This window comes from Ascidiella aspersa, chromosome 3, assembly GCF_963924565.1.
Source record: "Ascidiella aspersa chromosome 3, kaAscAspe10.2, whole genome shotgun sequence".
Taxonomy (NCBI): domain Eukaryota; kingdom Metazoa; phylum Chordata; class Ascidiacea; order Phlebobranchia; family Ascidiidae; genus Ascidiella; species Ascidiella aspersa.
This window is the reverse complement of record NC_139449.1, coordinates 26,675,480-26,695,608: the sequence shown is the minus strand read 5'-3', so window position 1 is coordinate 26,695,608 and position 20,129 is coordinate 26,675,480. Positions and strand designations below refer to the sequence as shown.

Here is a 20,129-nt window from a genome sequence, read left to right as displayed (position 1 = left end):
GAGGCGAAGGCCCCCGTTAAAAATGATGGTCTTAGGTGTTTGTTGTATCTAGGTATATGCAACCACGCGATACTTGCTTATACAGCGAGGCGTTAAAAAACAATTTTAGGTACAAAAGTAAACCTGCGTGTTAGTTAAACGTTTACGAATAACTGATTATAGTAAACACTAGTCCGTTTCATTAGATAGTTTATATTTAGACGTAAATTGTTCTTTATAGTTTATCGTCATTTGGCCAGTTTGCTGAACTGTTCAAGTAGGTTTGTGTCGATCAAACCGGTCCGCCGTTGCGCCACACGTGGGCCACCTCGACTTCCAGGCGTCCTTACTCCCGCCCGTTTATTGCCAATCTGTGGCAAGGAGCCTGCCAAGGTCATCCGCACGTCGGCACTGAAATGTTGATACAAAGAGAAATAACTGGCGTCAATGCTTGACGTAATATGTCGTTTGACTTGGTTACAAAGCAACATGATAGTAGGCCTATAGTAGGCTATAGGTTATATAGTATCATTGGTTAACGGTTAACCTATCAGCGTTTAACCCAGCGTTTATCAACCGATGCGCCGTGGAAGGTGGCCAGATGCGACGCGAGAAAATGGGGAAAAAATGTTACAAAAATTCTGTATTAGGCCTATTTGTAGAATTTGCGAATAATTTTAGAATAAACTCTAGTCACTATTTTCTGTGAATAAACACTGAGCAATATGACTGGATTCGTAGCCCTTATTGAAGTCCCAATGGTTGATGTTGGCTCTTCGCTAACAAAGAAAGAGGAACTATTGCAATCTAGCGGGGCTTCCGCCTAAGACCACAATTAAAACAACAGCAACTTCGGCATAAAAAACAGTTCGGAGTAAGACCAAAATGGGACTAATACCTAATACTTGTAATAGCGTTTAAATCAAAATAAGACCGAAATTCGTCCGAATAAGTCCTAAACGGCAAGAATAAGGCCTTTGCTACCTTTTACTTAACCCCAAACCCCACCCATAACTTCAACACAAACTCCCCTAATAATTTTTACCATAACCCAAATTCTAATTCTACCCATTACTCGCGCCTAACCCCAAACAGAGGCAAACAATCCTGTGCCAAAACACTTTGGCACCCAAACGTCGACACCAAAACGGCCGATGTCAAGAAAATGTCCTTTAATCGTCCCATACCCTGTTTTTTTACAGTTTTGGGCGTTATTTTGTCCATTTAGGTGTTTTTTTTAGATGTTGTTGCTCTTGTGGCTTTTTCTGTGTTTCCATCTAACTTTAACTAACATACCGTGTGTTTTCATAATTTACAACATGAAAGGCCTATTTCATTTATTTTCTTTCTCTTTAGGCATGTGTTATTGAGCACATCGAATTTTATGGCAGGTCTGTGGAGTCGGGAGTCATATTTGAGACTCGGCGTACCGTAATCGATTTTTTTTGCTGAAATCGGACTGATGGAGTCCCGAGTCCGACGTGTGCAGTACCAATTTTAAAACGAATAATGCCGCCAAATGCAAATTAAAAAGGCGAAACAGCATATGGTGGATATTTTCCAGCAATGTATTGTGGTTGGATGAAATATATGACACCCCTATGAGGGGATTGTTGAAAATCCACCTTAATTTAGTTACGTAAATGGGAAAATTAAATGCTGTAGGGTTGCAGACGGACTCGGAATTTGACGAAATCACACATTTGGCCGGAGTCGGACTCGGTAGTTGGAGTCGGGTTATTTTTAACCGACTCCGCAAGCTGCTTAATAGATAATAGAATTGGGAGCCTGTTGTAATAAAAATTGCCAGCAAAAACCAAAGTATCCAAACAAAGTTAGCAGTCGACTCGCTCGTCAGGTGCGCCGCCACGTTTTGAAAGGTTTACAAGTGCGCCCTGGGGTGAAAAAGGTTGAGAAACACTGGTTTAACCTATCAACCTATCAGCGTTTAACGACAACAGACATTTAGATTGGTGTAGCTTTGTTGGATTTATAGACATGGTAAACAAAGGCCTACGGGCCAATACAGTATAAAAGTAGTATAGGCCTTATAAAACATATACGTTATTGAATTTTATCATTAAAACGTAAAAGAGGCTTCGGCCGCCAAAAAGTGTACCTTGTATTTTTCATGACATTAAACTTTCTTCTGACAGGTTCTACCAAAGTTACTCCCTTGCTTACGGAAAACGTTAGTCGTGTGCACGTTTCTTCTGTGTAAAGCAAATAAATGGTTTTACACAGCAATAAATGTTCAAAATAACGAAGGCAATTTCAGGTTAACTGTAAAATAAATTCAATTTTTCTACCATAAAGTCTAATTAAAATAAAAAGTAGCCTACAAAATACTGTCTGAAGAGACATAAGTTTGCATTTTATCGTATTAAATATATGCATACAATCCATGTTTTAATATATGTTAAAACCATTTTATATTGTTTGTACGAATAACAAACAACTAGTTGTTGAAAAAAATTTATTCCAACTCTGATAACAAAAATTTAAATTGTCGTTTAACAAAAACAATTTTGACAAAACATAAGCTACCGAGTTTAACTGCCTTTTGTGGCTTAACTGCATAACCTTTGTGATCGTGTACTTCCGCAACTTCCGAGGGGCTAGATCACAGATGTTATTAAACACATATGTTTGTGTGTGTCTTTCATCCTATGTGATCGTGGTTCGACAGCGATATCACTCCAGTAAACAAAACAAACACAGATTTCCTACAACGACGCCGCAGCGGGTCCGATTGAGTAGTAGGCTAAATGTCTAAAAAGCTTTCCATGGTAATGTGCAAAAAAGCGCTAAGTCTACCTCCGTGTGGTGATCCGCGCCGCTTTTTAAATTTCCTCGGGTCGATGTGCAGGTAATCGGGAAAGTCTGGGGTGGAGAGGCGCGCAGTCTTTTGCTGCGAGAGCTCTCGCGCCATTGCCTGTTGCTTCTTGGCCTCGTTCTGTCGCTTCATGGCCTCGGCGATGGCTGGCGTCATCTTGAGCCCGTAAATCCGCTTGTACTTCTTGGACAGCACCGGGAAGTACTTGTAGTGCTCATCGCAGAACCTTCGGCAACGTATTTTTGAGTGCCGAGACAAGGCCCTGCGCCTTTAAGGCTTTTTTCACACGCCTTATAGGCAATAGGAACTTAATTGCATTAAGACAGTGGTTAACAACCGGGGTGCCGTTTCTAACGCTCAAGGGTGCCAGGGGATATTCAAATTCTACTGGGTTACAATTTTTTCGCCAAAAATGGCAGTTTGAAACAATTTGTTTGGTTAGTTTGCACTACAAAGAATTTAACGTCCAATTAAATTTTAAGATTTTTCCTGTAAGCCATCAAGCCGAGGTAAGAGCTGTCCATCAAGGGTCTCTTAAGACTATAGGCCTATATTTTCGTAAATTGCGATATTATAGCCTACATGGAAAACTAGATACGGTTGCAGACTATAGGCTAAAATCACTTTAAACTAGGAACGAATGCGTAATAATGTATGAATCTTTGTTTTGATATTTTACAGTTTACATATTATGATAATAATTGACTTGACATCGCTGAGAACCAACTTACACACAATACAGGCTACGGCCATTCCATCGAAATTTACCTTTTCCAGAAAGTGAGCAAAACAGGAAAAACGTAGATGGTGGCCTCGTGGAAGAGCCCGCGGTCGACCAGACCATTTTGCAGCGACTCGCAAGTTATTTCCGCTACCTCCATGGGAACGTTCACCTAAACAGTAAGGAGTGTCATGTTGTCGTTTATTTTAAGCTAAATAAAAAATAAGATTGACTTTGGAACAAAATACACAGTTTTTTTTAGTAATTTTAATAAAGAAAAACGTTTTATCTTGACTTGTATTTTAATACTGATGAGGTATCGTCGAAACGTCTGTAAACGGCGAAATGTCGATATCATCGAATATAATGGCTCTATTATTTTTATTAAGATTGACTTTATTTCAAACTATATAGGCTAGATCTGACAGCGCTACAGTGCTTTCAAATAACAAAAACAATCAAATTGCATTGTTGAATTGGTTTGTTTTAAAAACCCAACATAATCCTACATTTACGAATATGTTAATATAACAAAAAGTTTTCGGATCTAAACCGGAACACATAAGATCTATTTTGTTGCTCACCCTGATTGGCGGCGCTATGGAAGAATCGAGGTAGCAGTTCACGATAAGCTTCGCTTTCCACTTAAGAAGTTCTGCGTCCGCCGGGGAATAACCTCCGATGCTCTCTTTGGCGGACAGACAGTCGCTCATCGTTTTGTAGCTGTCCAACACAAGATTTCATACATGGTAGCCAACACATAAATTTCGGTTTTAAATCAACCTATTTTGAGCACAATTAGCATGTTTTACAGCACAAGTTATGATTTTACCCAAAAAATATCAATCAAACGTTTTGCTGGTTGCTGGTTGCAGAAGGTGGATAAAAGAATGTTGCTACCTGTTGGTCAAAAGCTAGGAGACATTTGCACAATTAAATGACTCGGTAAGTAATAAAAAGCCATATACATCACGTAATACAACATGCGAATGCTCTTTAAAACAAAACAATTAATAGCCATGGCCGATTATAGCCTATTCTCTGATACTTACCACTTAATTTCCCGCCAAAAGTTGAGGTCGTTGGGTAGAAGGTCAAAGGTTACGAGCTGGCCGTTAATAATTCTCTGTTTAAGGGACTTGCGATCCTTCTCCGCGTCACCGACTGGGCGAGAGAGGTCGATCAGGGGCATATTGTTGCTCCTGTTCGCCACCACGTCTGCAATGATAAATCGAGTCACCGTAAAACAAGGACTATACTTGAGTGTTAGCGCTAAGCAAAGTCATAATCTTTAGCTTGTCGCGATTTGCTGCCAATCAAAACAGTAGCTGCTTTGATCAAGAAAGCTTTCCGAATCAGCAAACGTTGGTAAAACTTAGTGATATATGTGATATTACCACGCAGTCGTAACGTGTAGTTGACGTACTATATATTTTAATAGATATACTGTTTTAAACGATTTTAAGAAACTATACGTTTATTAGAAGTTATAGAGTTGTGTATACTAAATATTCGGAACGATTTCCAATAACAAGTTTACGAATGCGTACCGAAGTATGATAAGAGGGACAAACCATACTTATTGCGACTTTCTAAACCGTTTGTAAACCGCGGTAATCGAAAGATGTATTTTGCTGTACAAGCCTTCTTGATAAATTTCCCGTTCAATGATTGCACCAAAATTACTGCGCTCTCAATTGGAACATTACTAGCATATTCGGCGACCCTAAGTATTTTACCGGACTGGAGGCTATCATCGACTGGTCGCACAATGTCGTCCTGCTCAATGGCACGTTTAAGGAACTCGCTGAACATCTCCATAAACCTCGGGTTTCGCATATAGCGCATGAACATGGCGGCACGCTTGATGAAGTCGTTGAAGATGGTCCAGGCGCGTCTCTGCAGGATTTTTTACTGTTTTAGTTTGACTAGGACCGTTTGATCGAAACGAGTCTAATTTAGTGTAATCCTTTTTTTATCAGCACAAAATTATATTGTCTAATATAGGCAATCCTACAAAATCAAGTTGTTTATCAACTGAAGTCCGGCTTCTAAACGATTTAGCTATTTTGTTTTAGGCATGACTCATTTAAAGATTTTTAGTGTAACAAAGCTTATCATTGGTTTATTGCACGTATTTTGTGAGTTATTTGGAGAGCCAGATTGTCAACATAACGAAATAGCAATCCCTATAGCCAGCAATGCAAATTGTTGAAATACAACCACTTTCTCCGTTAAAGAACACCAGGCCCAGTAGTTTACTATTATTCAAGATTCAAAATTCAATTTATTTTTTTGCTTCTTTGCAAACATTGAAATAAGAATAAAAAAAACAGAGCATAAAAAAAACACAAGGAGAGCGAAAGGACCTTTACGGTCATCAAGCCGAGCTGCCCTATGGGTAAACTAACGACAAAATGTACCGTAAAACTGAACCTAGTCAGGTGAAGATGTAGGATAACAGAGGTCCAAATACAAAAAAAAACTTAAAATTATCCCTGTCTAATAACAATTCTCCTACCAGGTGTCCTCGCTTTAGTTTGTTGCTCTTCACGTGGGCGGTGCCCACCTCCTCCTGCATGCAACTGGTGAATATGGAATCGGTGAAGGTGTCGGCGTACTTGCGGTACCATCGGTCCTCCAGCATCTTCGCCACAACAGTCTGCGCCGAGTAAAGCATCGAGGTCGTCACCACGTCCAGATAGGGGATTTCCCTTTAACGACGATAAATTCGATGGCTATTTGCTTAAGTACAGCAGGAACCAAACTTTTTTGGGGGGGATGTGACGGTTAACTGTAAAGACTAAAGATCGCGAGTTGGATATCAAGTTTTGACCTTATATATTCGATTGTATTATTGTTAAATGAACAAACATAATGTAATCAACCAAAGAATGAACATTCCAAATTTGTAGTTTAATTGTAATATTTATGAAAAATTGGCTTAGTATTGCTTCTGACAAACATTCTCGCAAACTAACCATTAATAACCTTGTAAGAAATATGCTGCGGGCCGAAAGTTTAATCGGATGGTTGTAGGTATAGGTAACCCCTGCTTGAATGTAATACAACTAAGTGTGCCTAAATATTGGTCAGATTATACCACTGTTTTAAGGATAGTTTTATCTTCTATATATATAATTGGTTATCGTAATGATGGCCTTTTAAAATAGAACAGAGGGGTCTGAATTGAAAACGCGGTATAGTTGATTAAAATTGAGCTACAAAACTCAATATAGCAGCATCATATAGAACACCAGGACCAGATCACATCCCTTTTGTAACTACGAAAGCGTTCGGTTATTTGAGCACCTTATGATGTCGGACGTGCACTGCAACATCTTGACCGCCTCCATCTTGGGATTGTGGAAGTAGCGTTTGATGATGACGCGCGCTTTGTTCTGACGCTCCTTGACGTTCTCCTGCGTCCGGAGCGCCTCCACCGCGATCCAAAAGAGGAAGGGGGTGTCGGCTCTGTACGCTTTGAGGAATCTCTTGAAAAACTCGAGATGGACCTGCTCTCGAAGCACCTCGTTGAAGTTCCTGCGCAGTGTTGCCATTTTTTATGCCCGGTACATAGCCTACTTTATGTAAAACTGCTGACGAATTAGGCAGGACGCATAAAATTATATTGTAACGTGGTAGTTTTGGGAATGTATTTATTTTAAATTGTCCTTACTTTAAAATTCTGTTTGGTAAAGTGCATTTACCCAAAAAATAAATAAATCGAGTCGCCCTTTTTAAATGACATTTAATGTGCTTCCTTTTCAGCAAAATAAGGTTACCTAATTGGTAACCGAATAGTAATTTTCCAGCACAATGAATGTTAGGCAAGTTTCTCACATCACAAAAAAAGGTGATTTAAAAATTCCTAAAGATTCGAGAACATCTGATCACTAGGGCGATTATTTTTTGACCAAAAAAATTAATAAATTTTGACCTGAAAAAAAAAATTTTGACCTACCAGGAATACATTAAATAAATGATATGTAACTGTGGATCCCCTTCAAAATGAAGTTGCTTGTACCAGGGCTGCGGAGTCGGTTGAAAATAACCCGATTCCGACTCCGGCCAAAAAAATAAACCCGAATCCCGAGTCCGACTCCGGTCAAATGTACGATTTTTTAGAGTCCCGAGTCCGGCCCTCACTCTACAGCAGAGGTTCCCAACGTGGGCGGTACCGCCCCCTTGTGGGCGTTGGCAAGTTGAGTTACAAGTGGGCGTTTTGGGTCTGTTTCTAATTTGGGGGGCGCTGAATGCACATAAGGGGGTATTACATAAAAAAAATTTTATAAAAATAGTAACAAACAGGACTGTAGGTAACTTTTAACTTTAAATGGCAACTTTCGTACTGAGAACTTACACTAGTTTTTCCGACCATTGTTACGTAATAATTGGCTTTCTTATGTAAAGTTGTTGGTTGCTGTTGCGTTTCACAGTTTTATACGCGGCAAAATGTTTGTATATTTAAAGCAGGGGTCGCCAACTTACGGCCCGCCACCTCTTTGACAACTAGACACGAGTCCATTTTATATACTTTTTGACTATTTACGGGCAACAATTTTTCGCGCTTCACGCGAATGATCTTACTACGTCCAGTTTGTTTACGTTTTGATGCTGTCTTTGGAATAGATTAGCGTTTTTTTACCGTTGCGGACAAACGGAAAACCTATTCAAAAATATAATACATATATTTTTTAACATTTTTTGTTTTTTTCGGCAATGTAATCGCGCTCGCTTCGCTCGCCAGGACTTAAAGAGCTTAACAAACACTGATTAAACTATCTATAAACACTAAGGTTATCGCGTTTCCTCAAACTAGCTTTATTACACTTTTCATTAGTAGTATGTATGAAACAAATCCGAGGTCCGCCTGATTCACAGTTGTTCTAACATTCCAATAACACAATTCTTAGTCAACATTTTGTGCGGCCAACAGAAACCTTTCTGAGTTTGATTGGTGCCCGTGACAAGAAAAGGTTGCCGACCCCTGATTTAAAGTATTGGTGCAGAAAGTTGAATTTTTCCTGGTAATGACATAACCTGGTGAATTAATTAATCCATAAATTCCCATAGTGAATGTATGTTAGACAACATAAAATAAGACTGACAGCTTATCGAAACGAAAGTGAAGACAATATGATGTTAGACAACGATCAATATAATACTTTACTGTAAAGCAAGGTGAGGGCGCGATATGAAATAATATTAAGCCCAAGGGGCAGTAGTGTCAAAAAGGTTGGGAAACACTGCTCTACAGCCTGTTGTCCGACAATTTACGCAACTAAAATAACGTGGATATTCAGCAATCCACTTATAGGGGTTTCTATAACGACGGTCCCGGTATGACCGGAAGTCGTGAGCTCGAACCTCACAGCAGGCTAGTTGTTCTCCAAGCCTGCCCTGCTTCATTGATCGACAGATTTGGTGAGTCTGACATTTCAGGCATTATTGATCGACAGATTTGGTGAGTCTGCAATGGCTTTTCGGTGTCTTCTAAATTACTTACGCGGGAGTGGTGAGCGGTCTCTTCAGGTAGTGCGCTCCCCGCTTGGTAGGCCGGTAGAAGCTCGCCGCCTGTGGGTTACGCTCAGCCTTCTTCAGGCGCATCTGGTTCACCTGCCGGCGGTTCTTGACAGGGTATTGGCGAAGCGAGCGCGATGCCAGCTCCTTCATGTCAACCGCCGGTCCTTGTGGATTAAATTTATTGGTAAACACAAGAGTCTCTCAACTATTTTTACGTTGCGTCTCCCAGGTGCGTATGCTCTTAAGTTAGGTCAAAATTCATGTGAAATTTTATGAAACATGTTTGCAATCGTTGCTGAGACAGAAAGTGTAATAAAATTTTATGATGTTCTTCTAAATGTAGTAAAGTAAAGTGGGGAGCCAATTAACAAGTATTTTTGTGACTCATGGTGCACCGATCTTAGGTAAAAAGGTCCCGATTTTCTGTAACTGTATAACGATATTACGTAGAAGGATGGATTTCGGTGGAGTTGGTGACTTCATTCTCCCGTTGACGTCACTGTCGTCGGAATCGTCACTGAGCTCTGCAACGGGCACCGGAACGCGGTCAGCTGCATAAAAGCGTTTTTTTGTTTACAACAGTTTTTCGTTACATATAGATGTTATGTATGTCGCGCTAAATTATTTTTAAAATATTTTTTTTAAAGAATTACGGGTTGCAAACTTTAGCTTCATTTTCCTGTTGCAAAAAACCTTAGGTTAATAATAGGGATGCGGAGTCTCCCGAGTTTCGAATCCTCCCGAGTCCCGAGTCCGACTCCGGTCAATTGTGCGATTTTGACGAGTCCCGAGTCCGGCCCTGAATGTACAGCCTGTACTCCGCCAATTTAGGCCTAAGTAACTAAAATAACGTGAATATTCAGTAATCTACTTATAGAAATGTCGTATAATTCATTTATCTACAATGCATGGTTGGAAAATATCCACCATATGCTATTCCAACTTTAAAATATCCAGTTGGCGGCCATGTCAGTTTTAAAATTTGGTACTGAGCATGCGCATGTCGGACTCGGGACTCGGGTAGTTTTACGTGGTCTTGCTCGAGTCCGACTCCTCAGCCCTGGTTAATAATTACTCTTTCGATCTACTAATCGATGTTTGTTTAGTCTATATAGAGGAATCAGGTGGCACTGTATAAAGACAAATTGTATTTGTTTAAATGTCGGGCTCAATCGGGATTTGGGCTTTATGTCACACAACACCTCATAGCAGGCTGTACTACACCCATCGTACCTTGAAGCGCAGGCCTCGTAGTATAATTGTTTTTGCGTCAGTAACACGCTTTTGCGAGCATGTGCCTGTGGATATGTTAGACGTCACCACCCTTATCGCCTTTTATTTGCGCTTGTGCTTTTACGTGCATTTTAATTGTTTTCATTTATACTTTGACCTGATGAATCACGGTTGTGCGAAAGCTTGTCGAGAAACAAATACAATTTGTCTTTATACAGTGCCACCTGATTCCTCTATTTAGAATTAGACAAATACGGCCATATACAAAGATGTTTAGTCTATGCATCCGACACCCACTTGGCAGGTGACCCTCGATGGCCAGCTTGTGGGCGCGCATCATCCGCTGCTTCATTTCCTTCCTGATCTTTTCCTCATCAAACAAGGCGGTTGGCTTGAGTTCCTCCCTCCCAGGCAGTCTCGGGGCCAGCGGGGCGGCGTCGGGAATCCGCTTGTTAACCACCACAGAGAGCGGGGTAGGCTGCTGCTGGCCGCCCAAATGCCACTGAAGCGCGTTCGAGTTCGGTACGTAGTTGTTCGTTTGAAACGCCTGCAATCACCGGCAGACAAAATCAGGGCGCTGGTCTAGAATCCAACCACAATTGTTTAACAGTATCGAAATGAGTTATCAAAGTTGAGATTGCAAGGAAGGCATAAATATTTGAGAATATTTGACCTAACCAAACTCAAACGCTAACTCTCACCCTAACCAAAGTATTGTTAGCATTGCAAACCCTGGACGAAAATGTGGTAGGATTCTAGATCAGAGACAAAATCAGCTTTCAGGTTACAAAGAGCCGGCTTGAATGAAGCAACGCTAAGAGCTTTATACTATACCGACTGCGCAAGACGGACACGTACACTTCAATCTAAGCTTAGGTCTAACTAAACAAAAAAATTGTGGTATTCAAACCCTGTCGACATAACACTTGGCGTTGAAAAAAAAAGCTTGCATTCGTTTTTTTAAAATGGGACTATTTGTTTCTCGTTCTGTACTCATTATTAGTCAAAAATATAGAGATGTACATGCCACTATAAACTCTAGCAAACTTTTACCTTGTTCATGACTAAAATCGTTTGAAATAGAAGAGCAAAACTTGTCGGATATAAGTAACTGCTCGTAATTTACAACTTAAAAGAAATGGGAAAATTTGTTCCTCGTTTTCGTGCTTATTTCGAGGCAAGCATACAGATAAAGCCATACCACTGAACTCCAGCAAATGCTTTACCTTGTCCAAGACCAAAACTGTAAAAAAATAAACAAAAAACCTATCGGATATAAGTTGCCGTCGTACTTTACCCATATTCCATGCTAAACCATACTTACAGCGGCAGTGATAAATGAGTGGACGTCTTGCTGGGCGAATGCCTCGTAGCAGTACTTGAGGTCCTCCATGACCTCCATCTGGAGCTTCCTCAGTTGCCATGGCATCTCGGTGAAGTCGGCTGAACGGATAGCGGTAACGATGGCGGTTCGGAGGCGAGGAGGGGACTCGATTCGAAACGGGGAGGTGGGCAAGAGGAAGTTCGAAACGATGGCCTTCAGCTGCGAAGAAGCGTTGTGAAGTGCTAACAAAGGTCGGGGCAGTTTTATGAGTGCGAGAAAGGCTTGCACGTGATGCAGATTAGGTTTTGGAAGTCTATAAAGGTGCACCTCGTTTTTCAGCTACAAAATCATCATTGAATCGTTGTGGGTTAAAAAAAAACTGCATCTACAGTTTTAAGCATTGTCGATCTGTAATGGAAAGTTGTGTATTTTTAAGATATCGTTTTGCTTTCGGACCCGTCATGTTTTTGGTATAGTTGCAACCAAGGGACATGTGATCACAAACCACAATTTATCAAGTATATGTGGTGTCTAAAACAAAAACATTTTATACCCTATACCACGGTAAAATGTGCCTTTGTCGAACATACTGATCTACGCCAAATTTAAAATCATATCCAATGTTGTAAAAAGGTTACAAATTCAAAAATATAAATGCGCCAAGCTTACCGTAACAACTTCTGTCTTAACAGGTCTAACAGCCCATGACATAAGGCTACTTGGAACGGTGTCTATATAGCTCCATGCACAAAACAATTATAATGGCTACCTGGAAGGGAAGCGATATAATGGAGAAAAACACAAGACTGACCCCTTTGACAAAGCGCAAGAACGTCATGCTGCCGAAGCTGTAGTCCAAGCGGAGGCACTCAACGTGCTGCCAGAAGGAGAGGTGGTGCACCATCTCGTCGTTGTCCGTGTTGATCAGGAACTGGCGAAATGGTCGCGCCGCCGCGTTGTCGCACTGAAGAGCTAGCACCACGCGGGCGTTGTCGCTCTGGCTCCTGTACTCGTGGTCCTCCAGTATCGAGAATGTTTTGTCGGTCAACTGCACCAGGTTCGAGCTGTCCAGCACAAGCCGGATTTATCATTATTGGTGGTATATAGGGATGTCCGTTAATATAAGATCGCAGCCGATACCCGGTGTCAAGTTGTAGTGGCGGTACACGCCCGATACTATGGTGCTATCGGTGCCGGTCCGATACGAAATAATTAGAGGAATTTCAGCTATGATTTGCGATCCAACCAGAGATTTAAATCTTAAAGCACAAATTTATCAAAATAATATTCGGTTAACAACTGAATGTAACTAAATTACATATACCTATTAACATATTTGTTTATAAAAATACGGTTTTTCATTCATCAAAATGTGATTTTTCATAAAGTTTATAACTGTATTCTATACAGCTACCCCATTGTAATACACCTGGCTGTTTTAATGTTTTTGTTTTTATTGCCTAATCTGGATAATCATGTTGGGCCGAGAACCTCAACGCAGGACTGATCATTTATCTTTGCGTTGAATGTAGGATTATACTTATTAAAGGACGATTGATTTGCTAAGCATTTCCGAAGGCGTGTATACTTTTATTAGTAATGTGCACCGTTAGCGTATAGGTCAGTACAACTTAAACCGAATTTTGATATTAAATAGTTCAATTATTGTTGAAGAAATGAAAAATATATTTTACCCTAAATATATTTTAAGGCTTACATTTTATCGATTGACTTGTGAATAGTTCTTGGCATCTTCTTAGCGTGCTGCGTCTTTTTTAGTTTATCATTCTTCTCTTTTTTCTTAGGCTTTTCGTCTTTCTGCGTTTGATTTTTAACGTTCTCGGTCGGTCCTTCACCACTTAAGCTAAACGTGAGGGTAGTGACCTGCAAAAACACGAATTCGTGGCTAAAGTAATCATAAGGTGATTTTACACTACCACCGTCAACAGTCATCGGTAGGATCGACATAATTTTTTAGAAAAACGTCTTAATATTATCCATATCAAATGACAGGAGTGTACTTTAAACAGACAACCAACTACGATTTTTGCAGCAGTCAGCTTAAGTAAAACGATAGCTAAAATTCACTCAGACGACTACAGGGAACTTTCCAAGTGAATGTTTGCTGAATTACCTTAGTTTTCTTCGGTTTGTTTTTAACGGTGGGCCTCCGTTTTTTTACCACCAAAGTTGTGGCTGTGGAAATGAACGACTCGGTCGAGCCCTTGCGACTGGAGCGTCGTGTTTCTGATAATCTTGAAAGCAGAAGGCTGTGGAAAAAGCAGAAATAACACGATAATAAATTGCGTATTCCAATATCTATCTATTGAACTAGATAATACTTGCTATAGACTAGCCATTTCTCGAATGCTTTCCCCTAAAAAGTAACCGAACAGTTAGCTTTAAATTACAAACAAATTACGTTAATGTTTTGAAAAGCAAAATAAACTTAACACACCGTCCCATACCATAAAGGCGCATAGGATTGAGATAATTATTCATTTTAGTATTAAATATAATGAGTCAGTATCGAATACTAGCCGACAGTCCATCAAACCATAAATAATTTGGGTTTCACATTAACTAGGAGCCAAGAAAGTCATGAAATTTCAATACATAAAGAGATACCCTCGATGTAAGTCAGCAAATCACATGAAATGGGATAAATTAAAATTGCAAAGCTCTAGTCAATTTACCTTCCGCCAAGTTCCTCCCTTAAATCGGACGCTTCCGAATTTCTGCGCGAACATTTCGACACCTGGTCGTCGGCCACCTCCACATCCCACAATGAGTTGGGAGCAGAGTTGATGAATCCCTCGTTGTCGTCGCTCGCTGTCCCACTCAAACGCAACGCGGCCTGTGTGCAAAACGCATTAACCTGTTACGACTATTTAGTTTAGTATATAGTTTGACTAAATACGACGCAAACTGCTGCACTGGTAAATTACGTGCGCCGAAAAATAAACGTTTAAAGTTTAGTGTGACGTAAACTATGTTGAATATAATATTGTAAATTTATCAAGTATCTTTTACAAATATTCAATTTAAAATATTTGGCGTTGTCAAGCGAAATTCGAAAAGTTTAGAAATATAACGATTTTTTTTCGTTTTTGTCGGGAAAAATGTAGTTCTAATTAATTTAGACCTGATGCTTTTTATTTTATTGCCCCCAATATTTTAAATTGCAACGTGTCGCAGTATTCGGTGTGGTAATTGCAGGCCGCTATATAAAAGTAGCAGTTTTCGCCTTAGGTCGGTGTCATTTCGCCGTCTCTAAGCAAAAAAAAATTTTTTCGCCGTCTCTAAGCAAAGTTAACCTTTAACAAAGCCTTGCCGCCCATAGTTTCCATTACGCTGTTGTCGCGTCTGCTGCTGCTGCTTTCCTTGTCGGGGGGTTTCTGTACCGTAGTCGTTTCCCAAGTGCCGCCCAGCTCGATGTCGTCGATCACGTTGTCGACAATCTGCTTACATAAAGTCGGATTCATGTGTCGTGAATTTTTATGGGGTATCTCCTTTTCTATCCTCTACATTTTTTTAGAACAAAAGGGCGAGCATTATACATTGAAACGGCGAGAATTATGCACTGTGTAGAAACGGTGCGGCAGGGATGTCCGATACTTACCGCGGTTAGATCCGATTCTAAATGACGTCATAAATATACTTTAACACGTATAACTAAAATTGATATGTTTAAGGTATTTTTAGAGGGTATCAGTCAAAAAATTGCCTTAGCTTCGAGAGGTTCAGTTACCTCACGTTGATAACCTACTGTTTTTTAAAACAATTACCTTGCAATCACGGCGTTGGACTACAAATCATGGTTAACATCCCTATATCGATTTGCTAAAATGAATCTCGAAAGCACCTTGGGTATACCCTGATATCATACAAGCATAAACATGATTTACCAAAACAGGCTACCCACCGCTTGTCCGGACTTCCTGCGTCCCTTGGCCTTTGCCTTAGCCGACGTCTCTGAGGAGACGCTGCTCCGTCGGTCGGTGGCGCTCTGGAGCAACTGCTCGAATCGCTGCTTCCGTGTGGCTAGCGAGCGCGTCCGGTGGCGACTCTTGGACTTGAACTGCTTCTCGTTCCTGCCCTTTACCACCTTGTACTGTATTCCTTCCCAGCTCTCACTACTTCCAACGCTGTCGGAAGACGATCCTGGTCCGAGGGCGGGGTCCTCCGCTCCCCTGATGTCATCCTCACCCGAGGGAGGAGTGGACGGTTTGTCGGAGAAACCCCGGTCGTCGTGCGGAGAGCGCTTTCGGTCCCTCGACCTGCGACCAGATTTCGACTTTCTCCGTTTTTGCCTGAGGAAAACAACTGTTTGTAGCTCTGCAGTTTGTGGAAGCAAAGTTTTATTCTTTGTTTCCTACAGTTTTTTTTGTTCCCTATACGTCATTTTACTTTTGTTTCCTACAGCTTAGTGAATTCCTGTATGACGTTAATGAATAATAACACGACAAAATAGTTTGGGGTATGACGTCATAAAATAGTGATTGTAGTGACGTCATAAAAGGAAACAAATAATCAGAAAAAGCCAAGTAACGTCCAGTCAAAGCGAACATTTAGACGCAAAACAAACACGTGCGTCTTCGACACCCCTGCTAGGCGCCAGCTGCAAACCGCTTAGTTTATACAATCGTTAAACGGCGAAAAGTAAACCAAAACTGTGAAATATGTGTGATTGATTTTAAGCTGAAACACTTTAGAAAAGTAAGGATCTCTCGCGGACAATAAAATGTAAAAGAAAGATTCTTGTCTTCGTATCCGAAGATCTTAAAACTGTTTATTTATTAAAACAGATAAAACATAAAATCATTTCTTAAAATCTTTCAGAAATATATATTACGCCTGTATGGCATCGTCAGTTTCTGTACAAAAACGAACATGTAAAAATACCAATGCAAGTAAAATAAAAAAATTTACTTGATTTGTCAAAATTTTCAAGGAGGGCCACGATTTAAAAGAGGTTAATAACCCGTGCTGTACAACATGCAAGTGGAAACATACGCCGAACAAGTAATGACAAACACACAACCTCTCTTTCATGGCTTCCTTCTCCCAATCCTCGAGCTCTTCGTCTTCACTTGATTTTCCCGGAGGCGCGTGCTCGGCGAACGAGACCTTGACCTTGCGTTTGCTCTGGCTGGCGGTGCTGCTGTCCCGGGAACTCCCCGCCGTCATCAGGCGCTCTGTGCTGCCATCGGGTGACGAAACGACTACGTCCGGGATCAAGCTTGCTTCGAGCTTGGATCCTCCTCCTGAACGTATTAGGTTGTACACATTTTAGGAAAAAAAAATCGACACGTTGTGGTAAAAAACGACCCCCCCCCCCCTTCTTGTGAAAACATTTTTTCAATTAAGATGACAAACGAAATATATAGGATTGATTCGAATTGTGAAAAACGATGATACCGCTTACCTGATTTTCATTTAACAATGTAGCGTTAAAAAATACGCTACACCTGGCGAAATGCGTTTATCATATTTTAAGTTTTAAACCTTACTGGCTGAATTTTGTTTGAGGCGGTGTGATTCTCAAGCTTTTAGAAATATAGAACATCACTTTGGGTAAATGCATATACTTTTCTACTAAATTGAATCAAAGTGTAATACACATTAAGATAAATAAAATTCACGGTGTAGGAATGCATTGACAAAAAAGTATTTCATTCAAACCGGCTTGAAATTAAAGGTATGAACTAACAAAAATAAAGTGTCAGCTATAACAAACGAATTCCCGGTAGATTATATATAAGCATCAATAACTTTCTTTCCTACCTTATTAATAGAAGACTACTTAACATGCATTTGAAATGGTAAAAATTATAGGACATTTTGGGTGACATCTTTCGCGCCAGGCAACCTCTTAGTGTGCATATACCAAACTTGCCGCTCGTCTTGGTCGGTTTCGGGTCGAAGCCCGCCCCGCTTGCCGCCAATCTGAATCGTACGTACTGCAGCGCCAGCGAGTAATAGGACTCCTCCATGGCACCCTTGGGCTTGATCGCGACCGACACCACGTAGCGGGGAACCCAGTAGGTACAGAGGCGGGTCTTGCAAAGCTAAAAGGTAAAAAAACTGCGTTGTTTGACCTAACTGCGACATTTTTTCCACAAATAATAGTGTAGAGAGGCGGGTTAACAAGACGAACGGACAAGGCGCAACCGGGCTCTTCGCGATAATAACAAAGCTAACCATATGTTTTCATAGCACTGTGCTATATTTTTTCTTAACGACCGAGATAACATTACGTTTCTAAAATTTAATTTATAAATCTCTTGTTTGACCCCAGTAAAGTCAGTAGGTAATACATCGGCCGTATAGTTTTCGACCAACATTTGGGTATCTGAATCGGATTTTTTTACAACTTACTAAGCCTAATCGTATATCGGTCCACAGCATAGTTAAATCAATTACATTAATTCAGTTCAATTGCAATTCCAATTCCAATTCCAATTACTCTTCTAAATGCTTCAACTACATTAACATTACTCCGTGCTAAAAACATCAAATTAAAATTACAATTAAAATTACACAGAATGAAAATTTCTCACTTTCATTACAATTACGATTACAATAAAACCTGTATATAACTAATTATATCAATTACAATTACAAATTACTATTAATCCAATTCTGGTCCACAGACTCACCTTTTGCATGTAGACTGCAAATGTGAAGTCGTAGACTCGCTTGTCGTTGTCGCCGGAGCCGCGCTGAATTGACTCTGGCATTTGCCTCCAGGCCGCGTCCAGCAAGTGCTGAGGAAGGACCAGGTTGCCAGCGCCGGAGAAATAGCGGTCCTTGATCTTGTTGAAGAGCCGCATTGGGTTGCTCGCCCGGTTTTTAATCTGCAGAACACTTCTCGAAGCAGTTTGATAGCGGTTGTATGATTGAGCATCATAATTTACACAAATTACTACTTCACGTTAATAATAATAGTCTATTTTTAGCTGAAACGTGGCGCTTATTTCTTGGCTTAGTGAGACCATCAATGTGTTAAAAAAACAACCAACTTGACTGTACCACGCTTTACGCATCTTACAGTTGTTCAGTGTCTAGCCAAAATCGATACATTTTGTAGCCCTGGTCCGTTTTTCGTAAAAAGATTCGAAATCTTCGCAATGCCGAAACTTTTCCGAAGCACTTTTGCAACAGCCAGTGCAGAGCATCGACAAGCACTCGTTTGTCTGTAGGTAAAAATAAAAAAAAATCGTCCGCAAGTATCGTACACATATTTGAAAGCAAAGAATTACCAGAATCTTTAAAGTTTCTGCCATCGTTGGAGGTAAAATCGTGACTTAGCAGATGCCTTGCAAGTTGGTATTCGTTGTAGAGGTGACATTTCTGAAAGTAGTTGAATCTCTTGCGCCAAAGCCATTCCAACAGGCCATTTCTATTCAGCACCTGATGATTTGAAATTAAATGAAATCGTGCTCATGGGCGTTTAAGATTCAATTTACCAAAAACAAAAGACAACTAAGGCGGGGTATAAGCGTTAAGGCGATACGACGATACTTACATATTCATTCTTTGGAAGACAGGGATCCAAAATAAACTCTTGACTATCTTTCGCATAAGTGACTAGCTGACCGAATATCTGAATATAACTGCTAGTTTAAGTTTACCGTAAATCAAAAACTACCACGGCACTTACTGGCAAGGTAGAAAATTTGTTAAAGAAATCGATGAAATTTTCCTCGCGTAATAATATTCGAAACTCCGTCAAAGACAAGCTGTTACCTAAATAATAGAAATAAAAATTCAAATGTAGCCTATACCTATCACTATTGAGGTATAAGCGCATTTACTTACGTATATTAAATTAACGAGTCAAAAATTACTACAAAACAATAAATTTAGACTTACTTGATCGTGGCATGCCTTTAAAGAATGCTGTGTGTCATAGGTCAGTCTTTCACAGAAACTGTGGTAAAGTAATTAAAAGTGGGAAACGTTTTGTGTCATCACAAAGCAGCACTTATGTCGAAACAAAATGACATTTCTTCTGGCTAGCAATCTAAAAGAAAACAAACGAACGGCAAGCGTATACACTACAGGTATCTAATAAACTGCCGTACAGACCCCGGTCCTACATTAAAAATGACACTGTAAAATGGAAACCGCAGACTTTTGGTTCTGCTTGAATGGATTCATGTTTGTGATGTCACAACTTATGAACCGGTGCTTACTTTTTCTCTAAAGGAAGAGTATTTCAAAGGAAATTGGAAAGTAATGTATTTGACTTTACACGGCAGCGGAAGATAATAATTACATGTTTTTCGTTAAAATTTGTGTTGTGTTTGTTCATTAACTGCTAATGAAATACACTCTCATAAATTGAAATTAGGCGTTTAAACGAAACTGCATTTCTGTAAAAAAGGTTGTTATAATAAACGTTGAATATTGCATTTTAAAAAACGTATAAAACCGTAACACACTTTCAATATATATATTTTTTTACAAATTTACAAATATGTTATTAATCGTTTGTTGGATAC

General features: G+C 40.0%; 1 protein-coding gene across 1 annotated transcript; it reads right to left on the bottom strand.

Annotated features, from left to right (window-relative positions):
• Nucleotides 1-227: 227 nt before the first annotated feature.
• On the bottom strand, nucleotides 228-19,510 carry LOC146161221 (uncharacterized). The gene is made up of 27 exons (XM_083385111.1): nucleotides 19,498-19,510; nucleotides 19,286-19,371; nucleotides 19,151-19,228; nucleotides 18,885-19,035; nucleotides 18,674-18,818; nucleotides 18,282-18,489; nucleotides 17,510-17,690; nucleotides 16,664-16,886; nucleotides 15,545-15,932; nucleotides 14,937-15,080; nucleotides 14,316-14,476; nucleotides 13,754-13,889; nucleotides 13,337-13,503; nucleotides 12,431-12,683; nucleotides 11,620-11,838; nucleotides 10,593-10,842; nucleotides 9,509-9,613; nucleotides 9,046-9,226; nucleotides 6,849-7,079; nucleotides 6,058-6,250; nucleotides 5,276-5,435; nucleotides 4,589-4,754; nucleotides 4,121-4,259; nucleotides 3,584-3,708; nucleotides 2,797-3,041; nucleotides 2,099-2,192; nucleotides 228-390 (listed from the first exon to the last, which is right to left on the bottom strand). The coding sequence occupies exons 1-27, from the start codon at nucleotides 19,508-19,510 to the stop codon at nucleotides 228-230; spliced, it is 4,605 nt and encodes a 1,534-aa protein (XP_083241237.1).
• Nucleotides 19,511-20,129: the final 619 nt, after the last annotated feature.

Bases quoted from the DNA above. Each gene is read 5' to 3' on its own strand.
- LOC146161221 (XM_083385111.1), bottom strand. The intron at 19,229-19,285 runs GTAAGTGCCGTG...AGTTATATTCAG, and splicing joins ACAAATTTTCTACCTTGCCA to ATATTCGGTCAGCTAGTCAC. The intron at 18,819-18,884 runs GTAATTCTTTGC...TTTTACCTACAG, and splicing joins CAGAAACTTTAAAGATTCTG to ACAAACGAGTGCTTGTCGAT.